This window comes from Melopsittacus undulatus, chromosome Z (assembly GCF_012275295.1).
Source record: "Melopsittacus undulatus isolate bMelUnd1 chromosome Z, bMelUnd1.mat.Z, whole genome shotgun sequence".
Classification (NCBI taxonomy): domain Eukaryota; kingdom Metazoa; phylum Chordata; class Aves; order Psittaciformes; family Psittaculidae; genus Melopsittacus; species Melopsittacus undulatus.
Window position 1 is genome coordinate 102,736,475 of NC_047557.1, and position 15,473 is coordinate 102,751,947.

Genomic DNA, 15,473 nt, shown 5'->3' on the forward strand with positions numbered 1-15,473 from the left:
CTTTCTTATTGGAAAACAGGCAAAACATCAAAGCAAAACAGCAAACACGCACAGGTGGCTGAATGTCCTTCACTTAAAAGGAAGAATTAAAGGCGATAAATTCACTAAGGAGATGTGTGTGTGTGTGTGAACAATTTCCACATACTCAAAGTGGGCAAAGTAAAGTAAATTGTGTAGGTTTATGCAATGGGCCATGATGAGGGTAATGGGCTGTTATTAAAATAAATGAATGAAGATAGAGGAGAAGTGTTAGAAATACTTATTGTATTGCAGAGAAAACTCATGGATGTATTAAGGACAAAAAGAGGACATTGATCTGCCCCTCTGTGCTGGTGTAATTGTCAGGTTTGCTCTCGTTCTGTTTTCACAGAGATCCCTGAGGACTCAGGAAAGGGTCTTCTGCCATTGGACAGCACAGAGCACACTGGAGATCCCAAGCCGGTTCTGGCCGATCCGAGCTCTGCCAGGGAGGACTCCAACTTCCTCTGCTGGAAGAAAGGCTGCAACCAGGTGTTCAAGAGCTCGGCAGCCCTGCAGACACACTTCAATGAGGTCCATGCAAAGCGGCCTCAGCTGCCGGTGTCCGATCGCCACGTCTACAAGTACCGCTGTAACCAGTGCAGCCTGGCATTCAAAACCATTGAGAAGCTGCAACTTCATTCCCAGTACCATGTCATCCGTGCAGCCACCATGTGCTGCCTCTGCCAGCGCAGCTTCCGAACCTTCCAGGCCCTGAAGAAGCACCTGGAAACCAGCCATCTGGAGCTGAGTGAGGCTGACATTCAGCAGCTCTATGGTGGTCTCTTGGTCAACGGAGACCTTCTTGCGATGGGCGATCCTTCACTTGCAGAAGACCACACTATCATAGTCGAGGAAGATAAGGAGGAGGAGAGTGACTTGGAAGATAAGCAGAGCCCAACAGGTAGCGATTCAGGGTCAGTGCAAGAGGACTCTGGCTCAGAACCAAAAAGGGCCTTACCCTTCAGAAAGGGCCCTAACTTCACTATGGAGAAATTTCTAGATCCATCTCGCCCATACAAGTGCACAGTCTGCAAGGAGTCTTTCACACAAAAGAATATTCTCCTGGTCCATTACAATTCAGTTTCTCACCTGCATAAACTGAAAAGAGCCCTCCAAGAGTCTGCTACTGGGCAGCCTGAACCGACCAGCAGCCCAGACAACAAGCCTTTTAAGTGTAACACCTGTAATGTGGCCTACAGTCAGAGCTCAACCTTGGAGATCCATATGAGGTCTGTCCTGCACCAGACCAAGGCTCGCGCTGCCAAACTGGAGGCAGCTGGGGGCAGCGGCAGCAGTAATGGTGCTGGCAGCAGCAGCAACAGCAGCCTTTCTTTGGGTTCATCCACACCAAGTCCAGTGAACGCTACCAACAGTAATACTTTTACAGCCACCAACACAAGTAATTCAGGCCCAGTTCCTATTCCCAGCCTGCTCAACCAGGTATCCAGTGACAACATGGGAATTCCTACATTAGGTAACCCTGTAAGCGCTAGTAGCTCCACCACTTCAGAGCCCAAAGAGGTAAACCGAAAGAAGTTGGCAGACATGATTGCATCCAGGCAGCAGCAGCAGCAGCAGCAGCAGCAGCAGCAAGCTCAAACCCTGGCCCAGGCCCAGGCCCAAGTCCAGGCCCATCTGCAACAAGAGCTGCAGCAGCAGGCTGCACTTCTGCAGTCCCAGCTCTTCAACCCAGCACTTTTGCCGCACTTTCCAATGACCACTGAGACCCTTCTGCAGCTTCAGCAACAGCAGCATCTTTTGTTTCCTTTCTACATCCCTAGTGCTGAGTTCCAGCTCAATCCAGAAGTTAGTTTGCCTGTTACCAGTGGTGCACTGACATTGACTGGTACAGGTCCAAGTTTGCTGGAGGACCTGAAGGCTCAAGTTCAGATCCCTCAGCAGAGCCATCCACAGCTCTTACAGCAGCAGCAAGGCCAGCTGTCCTTGTCACAACCTCACTCCGTCCTTATACAGAAGAGCCAGCACCCTGAGAAGAAGAACAAGTCCGTACTGAAGGAGAAAGAAAAAGAAACCCCAAGGGAAAGGGAAAGTGCAGAGAGGGGAGACAGTAATGTAGCATCTAAAGAGTCTCTACCTGATAACTTAAAGCCCAAAGAAAAGAAGGACTTTGTACCAGGCGGTAGTTCAGAGCCTTCCTTACTGCCGCCACGTATTGCCTCTGATGCAAGAGGGAATGCCACAAAAGCCTTGCTGGAAAACTTTGGCTTTGAGCTCGTTATTCAGTATAATGAGAACAAGCAGAAGGTGCAGAAGAAAAACGGGAAGACAGAGCAAGGTGAGAACTTGGAAAAGCTTGAGTGTGACACATGTGGCAAGTTCTTTTCAAACATCCTCATCCTGAAGAGCCACCAAGAGCATGTTCACCAATATTACTTTCCCTTCAAACAGTTAGAGAGATTTGCCAAACAATACAGAGAACACTATGACAAACTGTACCCACTGCGGCCTCAGACCCCAGAGCCACCACCACCACCTCCTCCACCGCCACCTCCGCTTCCTCCCGCGCCTCCTCAGCCGGCTTCAACTCCTACCATCCCTACGTCTGCCCCACCGATTACCTCTCCTACGATCGCACCAGCCCAGACATCTGTGCCACTCACCCAGCTCTCCATGCCAATGGAGCTCCCCATCTTTTCACCACTGATGATGCAAACCATGCCACTACAGACGTTGCCTGCACAGCTGCCACCCCAGCTGGGTCCTGTAGACCCTTTGCCTGCCGACTTGGCCCAGTTGTACCAGCATCAGCTCAACCCTAGCCTTCTCCAGCAGCAGCAGAACAAGAGGCCACGTACACGGATCACTGATGACCAACTCAGAGTTCTTCGGCAGTATTTCGATATTAACAATTCCCCAAGTGAGGAACAGATCAAAGAGATGGCAGACAAATCTGGACTGCCCCAGAAAGTGATCAAGCACTGGTTCAGAAACACTCTTTTCAAAGAACGCCAGCGCAACAAGGATTCCCCATACAATTTCAGTAATCCTCCCATTACAAGCCTGGAAGAACTGAAGATAGACTCACGGCCTCCTTCTCCAGAACCTCAGAAGCAGGAGTACTGGGGAAGCAAGCGGTCCTCCCGGACACGCTTTACTGACTACCAACTCAGAGTCCTGCAGGACTTCTTTGATGCTAATGCTTATCCAAAGGATGATGAATTTGAGCAGCTTTCTAACTTGCTGAACCTCCCAACACGTGTTATAGTGGTATGGTTTCAGAATGCCCGTCAGAAGGCTAGGAAAAACTATGAGAATCAGGGAGAAGGCAAAGACGGGGAACGACGGGAGCTTACAAATGACAGGTATATTAGAACAAGCAACTTGAATTACCAGTGCAAAAAGTGCAGTCTTGTCTTTCAGCGCATTTTTGATCTCATTAAACACCAGAAAAAGCTTTGTTACAAAGATGAGGATGAGGACGGACAGGATGATAGCCAGAATGAAGACTCTATGGATGCAATGGAGCTCTTAACTCCAACCAGTTCCTCCTGCAGCACACCAATGCCCTCGCAAGCTTACAGCACACCTACATCTTCAGCCAATGCAACCTCCTCAGCTTTTCTGCAGCTCACAGCAGAGGCAGATGATTCCACCACCTATAGTTCTAAAGTAGAAGCTACAGAAGAGAAACCAAAGCAGCCTGAACCGCCAAGTACACAGCAAAACCAAACTCAAGAGAAGCAAGTGCAACCAAAGCAAGAGCCTCAACAGCAACAGGACCAAGGAGAACAAAAGACAAGTTCAGCACACCAAAAGATTTCACAGTTATCCTCCCCTTCTTCATTGCAACAGCCACCTCCCCCTCCTCAGCCCCCTCAGTGCTCCTTGTCACAGTCAAGCCCAAGTCCATCTCAGCTCTCGCATCTCTCCCTCAAACCCATTCACACATCCACCCCTCAACAGCTGGCAAACCTACCTCCTCAGCTAATCCCATACCAGTGTGACCAGTGTAAGCTGGCATTTCCTTCCTTTGAGCATTGGCAGGAGCATCAGCAGCTTCATTTTCTGAGCGCACAGAACCAGTTTATCCACCCTCCATTCCTGGACAGAACCCTGGATATGCCGTTCATGCTTTTTGATCCCAGTAATCCACTACTTGCAAGCCAACTGCTATCTGGGGCATTACCACAGATACCAGCAAGTTCAGCCACTTCGCCATCAACTCCAACATCCACAATGAACACACTGAAGAGAAAGCTGGAGGAAAAGGCCAGTGCAAGTCCTGGGGAAAATGACAGTGGGACTGGAGGAGAAGAACCACAAAGGGATAAACGTCTAAGGACAACCATTACCCCAGAGCAGCTGGAAATTCTTTATCAGAAATACTTGCTGGATTCCAACCCAACGCGGAAAATGTTGGATCACATTGCTCATGAAGTGGGCTTGAAGAAACGCGTAGTGCAAGTTTGGTTTCAGAACACACGTGCGCGAGAAAGGAAGGGGCAGTTCAGAGCCGTAGGGCCTGCCCAAGCCCATCGGCGGTGCCCCTTCTGCCGAGCTCTCTTTAAAGCAAAGACAGCTCTGGAAGCGCATATCCGATCCCGTCACTGGCATGAGGCCAAGAGAGCTGGGTACAACTTGACATTGTCTGCTATGCTCTTGGATTGTGATGGGGGACTGCAAATGAAGGGAGACATCTTTGATGGAGGAAGCTTTTCCCACATGCCACCAACAAGCAGTGAGGGACATACTGTTCCTCTCTCCCCAGTGAACAAGAGCATGGAACTGTCACCTCGAACTCTGCTGAGTCCATCCTCCATTAAGGTTGAAGGGATGGAAGACTTTGAGAGTCCCTCCATGTCCTCAGTCAATCTGAGCTTTGACCAGACAAAGCTGGACAATGATGACTGCTCCTCTGTCAACACTGCAATCACAGACACTACAACAGGAGATGAAGGGAATGCAGACAATGATAGTGCCACAGGGATTGCAACCGAAACCAAATCAACATCGGGACCCAGTGAGGGTCTCACAAAAGCTGCCATGATAGCAATGTCTGAATATGAAGATCGGCTGTCTTCTGGCCTGGTCAGCCCAGCTCCCAGCTTTTACAGCAAGGAGTATGATAATGAAGGTACTGTGGACTATAGTGAAACATCCAGCCTTGCAGACCCCTGCTCACCCAACCCTGGTGCAAGTGGTTCAGCCAGCAAGTCTGGAGAGAGTGGGGATCGGCCTGGGCAGAAACGCTTTCGCACTCAGATGACTAATCTCCAGCTAAAAGTTCTGAAGTCATGCTTTAATGACTACAGGACACCTACCATGCTGGAGTGTGAGGTCCTGGGCAATGACATTGGACTGCCAAAGAGAGTTGTTCAGGTCTGGTTCCAGAATGCTAGGGCAAAGGAGAAGAAGTCCAAACTCAGCATGGCCAAGCATTTTGGTATAAACCAAACAAGTTACGAGGGACCCAAAACAGAGTGCACTTTGTGTGGCATCAAGTACAGCGCTCGACTGTCTGTACGTGACCATATCTTCTCTCAACAGCATATCTCCAAAGTTAAAGAAACCATTGGAAGCCAGTTGGATAAGGAAAAGGAGTATTTTGACCCAGCTACTGTACGTCAGCTGATGGCTCAGCAGGAGCTGGACCGGATCAAAAAAGCCAATGAGGTTCTTGGTCTGGCAGCTCAACAGCAGGGCATGTTTGATAACACCCCTCTGCAAGCTCTTAACCTTCCTGCTGCGTACCCAGCACTACAGGGCATCCCTCCAGTCTTGCTCCCAGGCCTCAACAGCCCATCCTTACCAGGCTTCACTCCATCCAACACAGGTGGGTATGGATATTATCACACTGCTCAGAGACACAGCTTAACCTGACACATCTTTAGCACAAGCAGACATTCTCTTGAGGAATGGCTGATACCTGGCCCTTTAGTGGAGCATATTTACTTGACATTGAATGAGCAATAGGTATTTTATCTTTTAATTCCTGAATGTGGGGTTTCTAGCCAGGTCTGAAATAGAGCAAGATGTAGACATTTTGTGTATCTCTTTTTCCTTAGCACAGCCTAAAAATGCTGAAGCACCTTCAAAGAAATTAAGAATAAAGGATTTATCAAATGGAACAGGAAAAGGGCTAATGTGCTGAATGCATTGTTCATTATACCTTTCATTTTTCTATTAAATTCTGTTTATGTAGTGCCATCCCAAATTGCCACTAACTGTGAACTCTTTCTAGGGAAAAGTGTTATGTGCCTGGTAGCACTGGTGACAGACTTCTGGAGCATCTTAATGTAATATCCTTATGGTGACCTCCAGGACTAATCCCAGTGCAGCTGTGGGTTGGTTTCTGAGTCATGGCTGGATAAAACCTGAAAGTACCCTCTTAACAAACAGTGGTGTAGTCATGGGTCATATTTACTTTGTCTTTTAGTAACATTAGTAACATTTTTTTCAACAATATAAAAATAAAACTTGGCAGAGTCGTTTGGGTGGCCGAATCCCAGATAATGGACTTGGGTTTTTTGAAGATGTACCTTTTCTGTGTACCTGGTGAACGCAGGGATTGTGTAAGATCCATAGCAAACACTGGCGGTGGAAGGTACTGCTCAGTAGACTAGTAGTGGCCTAGAAAACTTGATCCAAGAGCCTTGTTTGCCCCCTGCTACATCTGTGGCATCCCAGGGACATTCCTGTGTCTGAATTCCACTCGTAACAGAGTAATTGATATTCTCTCCAAGACTTACTTTCACTTGGAAGACTTCCCTGTTACTTATGATGACCCTTTTTCAAGTTAACTTTCACCAGGGCTGATTCACATTTACAGAGATATACCAAGAATTGATTCCAGTGTCTTGCCTCCAGAACAGGCTTAGTCTGTCTTGGGTTGGAAAGCCTGTGGCACTGTAACGCCTTGTGCGGTTACACCAGATGCCACTGTGCATCCTTATTTTCTGCTCTGCAGCAGTACAGGTCTGCCTTTATTAGAAATAATAATGATACAGGAGTTCTCCAGAACAAGGGTTCTCCAGGTTCAGAAACAGGAGGTAAAGTGTTGGTTGCTTCAAGAGAAACACCTGGTTTAAGAATGGAAATCAAGGACATGATTTTAACAGCCTCTGATACAGATGTGGGACTGAGCTGACTTTTATCAAAAGTAAAAGCCTGACTGACATTCATTTTTGTTCTTTTTGCTTGATAAAGCAGCCTGTCTTTGCATATTCTTAAAGATCATGTTTGCTGAAATGGTAACTTATTGTACTGAACTGATTGGCTAATGATGACTTGTAATCCATAGTGTGTAGCCTAAATAGGATCTGAGTATCTTCCTGGCTCCTTAATACAAAACTCAGTCTCCAAAAAGACTTTCTGATGCTTTTATTTAGCAGCTTGACTCTGAAGTTCCTTTTTCAACAGATTGAAAAACTCAGCGCAGATGTTGCCAGGTAACATGGTTGTATCATGTTAATAAAATAGCCATCTTCTTTTGTCATCCAGGAGGTAAATCTTTCAGATAAGCAAATCAAAGACTTAGACAAAAAGATAGTAGCCAGTGTGAGCAGCTACATGGAGCTTGAGCAGCTCATCTGGCATTCACAGCAGGACTGGCTACTGCGCTGCTCACTGTAAATCACATCACTAGCATCTGAAGTGTGTCTGTGGTGTAACACACTTCAGGTGTAACACCCTAAAGAGAGCACTAGAAACCTGTGAGTCAAAACAGACATCTTTCTCTCGCCTTAGAGGTTGCTGTGTTCACCTTTTCCCCGTTGCTGCTTGTCTCTGAATTATCTTCGGTTGACAAATGAAGAACAGTTAAATCTCGCTGTATTATGGAAGCTCTGAAAAAGCTTTCTGCTGGGAGTTAAGGCCTCTGTGAGGCTTTTCACATAGTTATAGAAGTCTTCCCACGACCCCCAAAGCAAAGTAAAATTATTCTTGACTACAGTTGAGGGATAGGTCATTTTAATTAAACCATTTTTAAAAACAGTTGTTGTTAGAAATTCTTCTGTTTGGGGCTGCTGCCCATTTTTGCTTCTTGAATCTAATCCTAAGTGCACATCCCAAGGGCATCTTTCAATGCCAGGACTTCTTCATGTGATACTTCTGTTATTGCCTAAGGTCTTGTTTCAGAAGCCAGAACTAGGTGAAGAGAATCTCCTTGGCAGATTGTATTATGAGCCTATCATAGGCATCTCTGTGCTGTTTACTTAATACCCCAAATTTGTAACAAGATCTAAAATTACTTTTTTGCACTTCAATCTATATTGTTGCTTTTATTTTCCTCCAAAGACCGGTATGTGTTCTGGGGAGATGGGGCTACGTACTATGAATGTTAAAAGCAATCAGTGACTGCCTCAACAGGACTAAGCTATTTAGAAAGTCAAACAGACTGTTTGTGGCCTTTAGATAAAGCTCCAAAGGTCAGGCCATCTCAGCTCAAAGCCTGTCGAAGCAGATAAGGCTGTATATCCAGGAATGTTATGAATTAGCTGCTGCTCCCACACTTGAACCTTTCAGGGAGCGTTCAGCTAGGGAACATCAGTTTCAATGGCATCTATCCATAATATGCCCTTATCTGAAATCTACAAGGCTGCTTTGTGGAGGCTCACTTCATACACTTCATACCTTCACAAATCACTGTTGTCTTGATACAGCATCCGGAGCAGATGCAGGTTTCTGGTGGGCTTTGCATCAGCCATGGCTGAACTCTTGGCTCTTGGCCGCCCTGCTCCCTGCGTTCTGGTGGGTCCTGCAACAGGCCAGCCCCTGAAGACTCTTGGCACCAGCCCCTTGCTATGTTTGAGTCCCTTTACACTGCCTTTGCAGGGCAAAGGAGCTCCGTAGCAGCTGGATTTCCCTGCCAGGAATCACTGCCTGCCCTGTTCACAGCAATAGCCCTGCTGGTGTGCTTCCCTTCCTATTCTTGCTGTTGGGAAAATGGATGGACTTCACATTCCACCATTAATCCATCTCCTTTGTGAGGAAGCATCATGACCTTTTTAATTCCACCCAAACACAATGTTCAGACCCTGGGGTTTGTCTGAATACCACACAAACTCTGAGATAATTACCCAGAAGCTGGGCACCCAAAGCCTCTTAACACTGGAAAGAAGGAAAGGGTTGCATCAGAGGTTTGTGGATTGGTGAGCATCATCCTGATAAGAACAACATAACTTAGATTAGTCTGTTCAGTCCTCTCCAGTTGCTGTGAACAGGGTTTTTTAATCTGTGAAGATTATAATGAGATTGACAGTATCTAGTGTTGTGTCGTCCAGCGTCATGCCGTCTTCTTGCTGGAGTTCTTTGGCCAAGGGGACCAGTTACTGCAGATGTAGGAAAAGCGCGCATCCATGACATCAGCTATTAATCATTTGGGAATTGCAGAGGGGTCAGTAAAGCAACAGCTCTGCTGAACATACCAGGTCACTGGTGGGATGCTGCTGGTGCTGAGGACTGACAAGCACATCCCACGGTACAGGTCCTGGGGGAGCGGGGAGAGGAGTGGTTGTCACACCTAGTACTTTCTGCCTGCCCAGCACCGAGTGACTGCTCACCTCTTTCTCCTCGTTCTTGCAGCTTTAACTTCTCCCAAACCCAACCTGATGGGTCTGCCCAGCACAAGCGTCCCTTCGCCTGGCCTCCCGACCTCTGGATTACCAAATAAGCAGCCCCCGGCCACACTGAGCTCGCTCACCCCAGCACAAGCCACTGCAGCCGTGGCCCCACAGCAGCCTCCAGCAACGACGCCACAGCCACAGCAGACACCCCAGCCACAGCGTAAGGAGAAGGAGAGTGAGAAGGCAAAAGAGAAGGAGAAGGCACCCAAGGGGAAGGCGGAGCCCCTGCCAGGGCCCAAGAAGGAGAAGGGGGAGGCACCGGTGGGTGCCCTTTCGGCCCCACTACCCACCATGGAGTACGCCGTGGAGCCCACCCAGCTCCAGGCACTGCAGGCCGCCCTGAATTCAGACCCCACCACCTTGCTAACGAGCCAGTTCCTTCCCTACTTCGTCCCCGGCTTTTCCCCATACTATGCCCCGCAGATCCCCGGCGCCCTGCAGAGCGGGTACCTGCAGCCCATGTACGGGATGGAGGGGCTCTTCCCTTACAGCCCAGCGCTGTCACAGGCACTGCTGGGGCTGTCCCCCGGCTCCCTGCTGCAGCAGTACCAGCAATACCAGCAGAGTCTGCAGGAGGCATTGCAGCAGCAGCAGCAGCAGCAGCAACGGCAGGCGCAGCAGCAGCAGCAGAAAGTGCAGCAGCCCAAAGGAAGCCAAACCCCCGTCCCCGCGGGGGCTGCCACCCCGGACAAAGACCCTGCCAAAGAACCCCCCAAGCAAGAAGAGCAGAAGAACGCACCCCGCGAGGTGTCCCCCCTCCTGCCCAAACCCCAAGAAGAGCCCGAAGCAGAAGGCAAGGGCGCGGACTCCCTCTGCGACCCCTTCATTGTCCCGAAGGTGCAGTACAAGCTGGTCTGCCGCAAGTGCCAGGCGGGCTTCAGTGACGAGGAGGCGGCCAGCGACCACCTGAAGTCCCTCTGCTTCTTCGGCCAGTCCATGGCGAACCTGCAAGAGATGGTGCTTCACGTGCCCACCGGCAGCAGCCAGGGCAGCGGCTCGTACCAGTGCGTGGCGTGCGAGAGCACGGTGTGTGGGGACGAAGCCCTCAGTCAGCATCTCGAGTCAGCCCCGCACAAACACCGAACAATCACAAGAGCAGCAAGAAACGCCAAAGAGCACCCCAGTCTATTACCTCACTCTGCCTGCCCCCCCGACCCCAGCACCGCATCTACCTCGCAGTCGGCCGCTCACTCAAATGACAGCCCCCCGCCCCCCCGGGCCCCCCCGGCTTCCCCCCACGCCGCCAGAAAGCCCTGGCCCCCGGCAGCCCCCCGCGCCCCGTCGGGGAAGCCACCGCCGCCGCCTTTCCCTCCTCTCTCCTCATCTTCAACGGTTACCTCAAGTTCATGCAGCACCTCAGGGGTTCAGCCCTCGATGCCAACAGACGACTATTCGGAGGAGTCTGACACGGATCTTAGCCAAAAGTCAGATGGACCGGCGAGCCCGGCGGAGGGGCCCCGGGACCCCGGCTGCCCTAAGGACAGTGGTCTAGCTAGTGTAGGAATGGACACCTTCAGATTGTAAGCTTTGAAGATGAACAATGAAAATGAATTTAAATGAAAAAAAAAAGTTAATAACAAACCAATTTCAAAAATAGACTAACTGCAATTCCAAAGCTTCTAACCAAAAAAAGAAAAAAGAAAAAAAGAAAAAGCGTGGGTTGTTTTCCCATATAACGATGCCGGTGGGTTTTACATTTCTTTTTTTCCTTTCCTTTTAATAAAATAAAACTACAAAAAAAAAAAAAAAAGAAAAAAGAAGAAAAAAAATCTGTTACATTTGTCCTTTCGAAGGTACTGTTGGTCTGGGAGACAAAAGCCTGTGCTGTCTCCTCACTGTCTTTGGAGCTTGAGCCCCTTGTATATTGCCCCTTTTCAACCGCCCCACGTCGATAGCACAGCAGAGGCCGGCACGCACTGTATGGGAAAGCAGCCCACCTTGTTACAGTTTTAAATTTCTTGCTATCTTAGCATTCAGATACCAATGGCTTGCTAAAAGAAAAAAGAAATGTAATGTCTTTTTATTCTCAGGTCAATCGCTCACACTTTGTTCTGTTTTCAGAATCATTGTTTTATATATATATATATAATTTCTTTTGTTTGTTTTGGGGGTTTTTTGTTTCATTTTGTTTTCGTTCCAGAAAAGGATTTTTTTTTTCTTTTCCTTTTTATTTTTATTTTTCTCTCTTTCTCTTTTTTGTTGGTTTGATTGTTTTTTGGGGGATATTGGGGGGGGTTTTTTGGGGATCTGTTGTTTCGGGGGGGGTTTTTTGTTGTTATTGTTGTTTATTTAAAATGGGCAGAAAGTATTCAAGAGAAAAACAATGTGAACTGCTTTAGCTTTTTTGGGGATCTTAAGGGTAGCTTTTCTGCTGAAGCGAATTTCAAGGGGAAGAGTTAAGCACTCCCACTCTTCAGAGAAAAAACCCACACAAAGAGTGTTGAGGACTCGGAACTTAAAAAATAAGTTTTAAAACAACTGACTTTCTGTATTTATGATAGATATGACCATTTTTGGTGTTGAGTAGATTGTTGCATTGGAAATGAACTGAGCAGTATGGTAGATTTAAAAGAAAAAACCCTTTTGTGTACATTTAGCTTTTGTATGGTCCAGCTGACGGCTTCTCATTTGATGTTGTCTTGTTCATTCCTAGCCAGGTAGATTGCAATCCATTGACTCACCTAAGCTTTTCTCCCCTTTGTACCTTTACTGTCCGTTCCCCCATCCTGTAATCTTCCACTTATGGTCGCTACCTTCATTTCTTAGAGGGTGGTTGCATAATTATTTTATAAAAACTAAAGAAAGAAGTTCAAAGGGTTTTGAGGGGTCAGTAGGATCCCTTGCAGAATATTTTTTGTTGGGGGTTTGAAACTTTTTAAGGCATATACATACGATTTACCTATGTCTGTTACCCTTGTGCACTTACTCTTTCTTAATTTCCATTTTTTTTCTTTTTTTTTTCTTCTTCTTCCCTTTTTTCCTCATTTTTGTAAATGCTTCAAAGACTCTGTTCCTGAACTATAAGCATTTGTTTCTGTTTGTGTAATTAGGCTGCACTCTGTTCCTTCTTTTAAGAGAAGTTTTTGTTACTTTTTTTTTTGTTCTCTAAAGAAAATTCATGCTTTAAATAAAATCCAAAGACATACCCTTTCACCACTGGTGCAGAATGAGCAAAAAGGATTCTTTTTACTTGAGAATTTGTTTCTGATTTAAACAAACAAGTCTAAGTTTAAATAAAGAATAAAAAATGTACCCAGGTTGTTATCTGTGCTTCTTCTGCAAGCAGAGAGACAACTCTTAGCGAAACCCCAGTGCACCAAAAGGCAGGTTTCTCTTTCCAAGTTCCCTCCCGTGGCAGGCACTGGTGTCCCTGTCCCGCTCCATGCCCCGCTCGTGGAATGCGCGGACGCGTGCATGCATCTCGTACGGTCCGGACTTTGAAAGGAAAACTTTGTGCTGCTAAAATGTAGGTTTTGGAGACAAATAGATGCTGTTTCACTCCCGTAGCCAAATGTCAACAGAAACAATCTCCTTTCCCCCGTCCCTCCCCTTGTTTCCTCTGAAGTTCAAGAGCCTTCTCCCCATCATCTTCATCATCCTCCTGCTTCAAAAAGGAACTTCGAAGATGTGAACGCAGTTTCCTCCCATCGCCTCTGGCTTCTCCTGCCTATCCTGAAGCCGCTCGTCAACCCTGCGAGGGATGGAGCATTTGAGAGATGAACGTGGGGTTCATTTTCTAGCAGGACACTTTTATTTTCATGGAGTTTTGGTTTTAGTTCAATGAACGACTACATCCTGAACTGTTGTACATATTTCTAACTAGGCTAATGCACAGTGCAAATTCCTTTTTTAATTGTTTTTTAAGTAGACAGTACTAAAGAGAGTACCATCTAATATTCCTACCAGAACCCAACTGTAGCATAAGGTGTCAAAAACAGAAACAAGTACACAAAAAGAGTTTGCTGTTTTAACAAACTGTTTTCTTTTAACAAAAGTTCTTGTATTTCTCCCTGTGTTTGAGATGAACATTTTTTAAATTCTAAAGTTGTACAGTTTTTGTTTTCCATTATTTTATCTTGTTTGTAATTCTATGAAATCTATATATATATATATTTTTTGCCATTTAACTGTTGTATGTTACTCTATCTGTATCATATAGAAATTTTGTTTCGTTTTGTTTTTGATTCTGTGTGATACAAGTTAACAATTTAACACTAGCTTTATCTGTCCAATCCCACAAGGTCTCTTTTGGAAATCCTTTTGTTTTGTCTCATTATGTTTTTGTTTTTTTTTTAATTATATTGCTTGGTCATAGTGCAATTTCTCTCTCTTTCTTCTTCCCCCTCCTCCTCCCCACCACTAAAAGGTTTTATAAATTGATTTCCTTGTAGTGTTTCTGATCGTTTCTAGAGACACTCGATGCAAGGTAGCCTCCTCCTCGTGCAGCGCTTGGACCCATCCCCCAGCCCCACTGGCCACCCTGGCCTAAGGTGGGGACCCCCAGCCCTGCTGGGACACCCTTGACACCGTGCCCTACCACAAGCCCGGCCACCCTGCCTTGGGAGCCCCCATGCTGCCCCAGAGTCCATACATGGCCTTTCCAACCCGTGTCAGAGCAGGGCTGGGATGGGCACGAGGAAAATACTCTAAACTTGGCATTGAACGGGTTTCTGGTTTATTCAGAGTAAAAAGCTTTTCTAAGTGGTGAAAATGGCCAAAGTTCCATACAACTGAGAACCAAGAATAGGGTGTGTTGGGGCTGCCCATGCCTGGGGCAGGCGTTGACACAAGCCAGCACACACACTGTCCGTGGAAATATATTTTGCTTTAAAAAGAAAACCTAAACTTTCAAATAGAAGCAGAAGTTGGGTTGGTTGGTTGGATGGATGGTTTGGTTGGTTGGTTGGTTGGTTTGTCAGCGCTTAGATACTGCCCACTGTGAAACACAAAGCTTTGACTATTTTTTTCACTTTTATTTGGGGGGGAGGGTGAGGTTGGGTAGAACAGAAAGCATTAATGTGGTAAAGAGGGATACAAACAGCCTTTGCAATGTACAAAAAATAGAGCAAGTGAAACCAAAAATGATGTTCTTGGTGTTTTTCTATAATGTAGTCTTGTTAGCTTTTTTTTGTTACTGTAACAATGCTGATCTCAAACTGTACCAAAATACATGGAGATAAACAGAAAACCACATGGGACTTACTTTCAAAACTTTACAGAATTTGTCACAAAAGACTTTGTTGTCATAGTTGAGTTGACTGTAGATGGTAATTGAATATACTCCTTTGGAAATATTTCATCACGTATGTTTCCTGCTCATTGTGATACATTAAAGACAAAAATGAGCAAAAGCTCTTGTCTCCGATGTCCGCGCTTGTGCAGTGCAGGGTCTATGTCGGGGTGGGTGCGTGCCGTGCCATGCTGTGCCGTGCCACTTGGATCAGCTTGAGCTCCTGCATCCCGCAGCTCTTGTGCACCCACCAGCACATGCCAGCACACGCGTCCATGTCCCTCCCCACATGCGGGTTCTTGGGCTGACGCCACGAATTGATGCTGAAGTAGAAGGAATGAGCCAAATGGCGCAATCCATTCATGGCTTTGGGATGCATTGTGTATGAAAAAGACATTACAAGTGCTTTAATTTTACTAAATGATTGTGTGACAATTCTGGGCATGCTGCTGTAACTAATGGTTAAAGGGAAAGCATGATGCCTTGATGGGTTGAGGTGATCTGGAAGCCTGTAAGCCAGAAGTGAACTAAAATCACCATCTGTTTTCTTCTACTGATCAAACAAAAAGGAGATAAAGGTAAGAAAGGTAAGTGACTGACTCACTGCTCTTCCCTTTGCTTCCAGTGCCTCTTGAGCA

At 46.7% G+C, this 15,473-nt stretch overlaps 1 protein-coding gene across 1 annotated transcript in view; it reads left to right on the plus strand.

Moving 5' to 3' along the window:
* The window catches only part of ZFHX3 (zinc finger homeobox 3), a 102,425-nt gene extending 91,239 nt beyond the window's left edge, over positions 1-11,186 (plus strand). Inside the window, exons 8-9 of the mRNA XM_031042642.2 lie at positions 371-5,815; positions 9,565-11,186. Of these exons, the coding sequence (XP_030898502.2) occupies positions 371-5,815; positions 9,565-11,129 (7,010 nt within the window). The 3' untranslated portion in view covers positions 11,130-11,186. The remainder of the gene's footprint in view (positions 1-370; positions 5,816-9,564) is intronic.
* Positions 11,187-15,473: the final 4,287 nt, after the last annotated feature.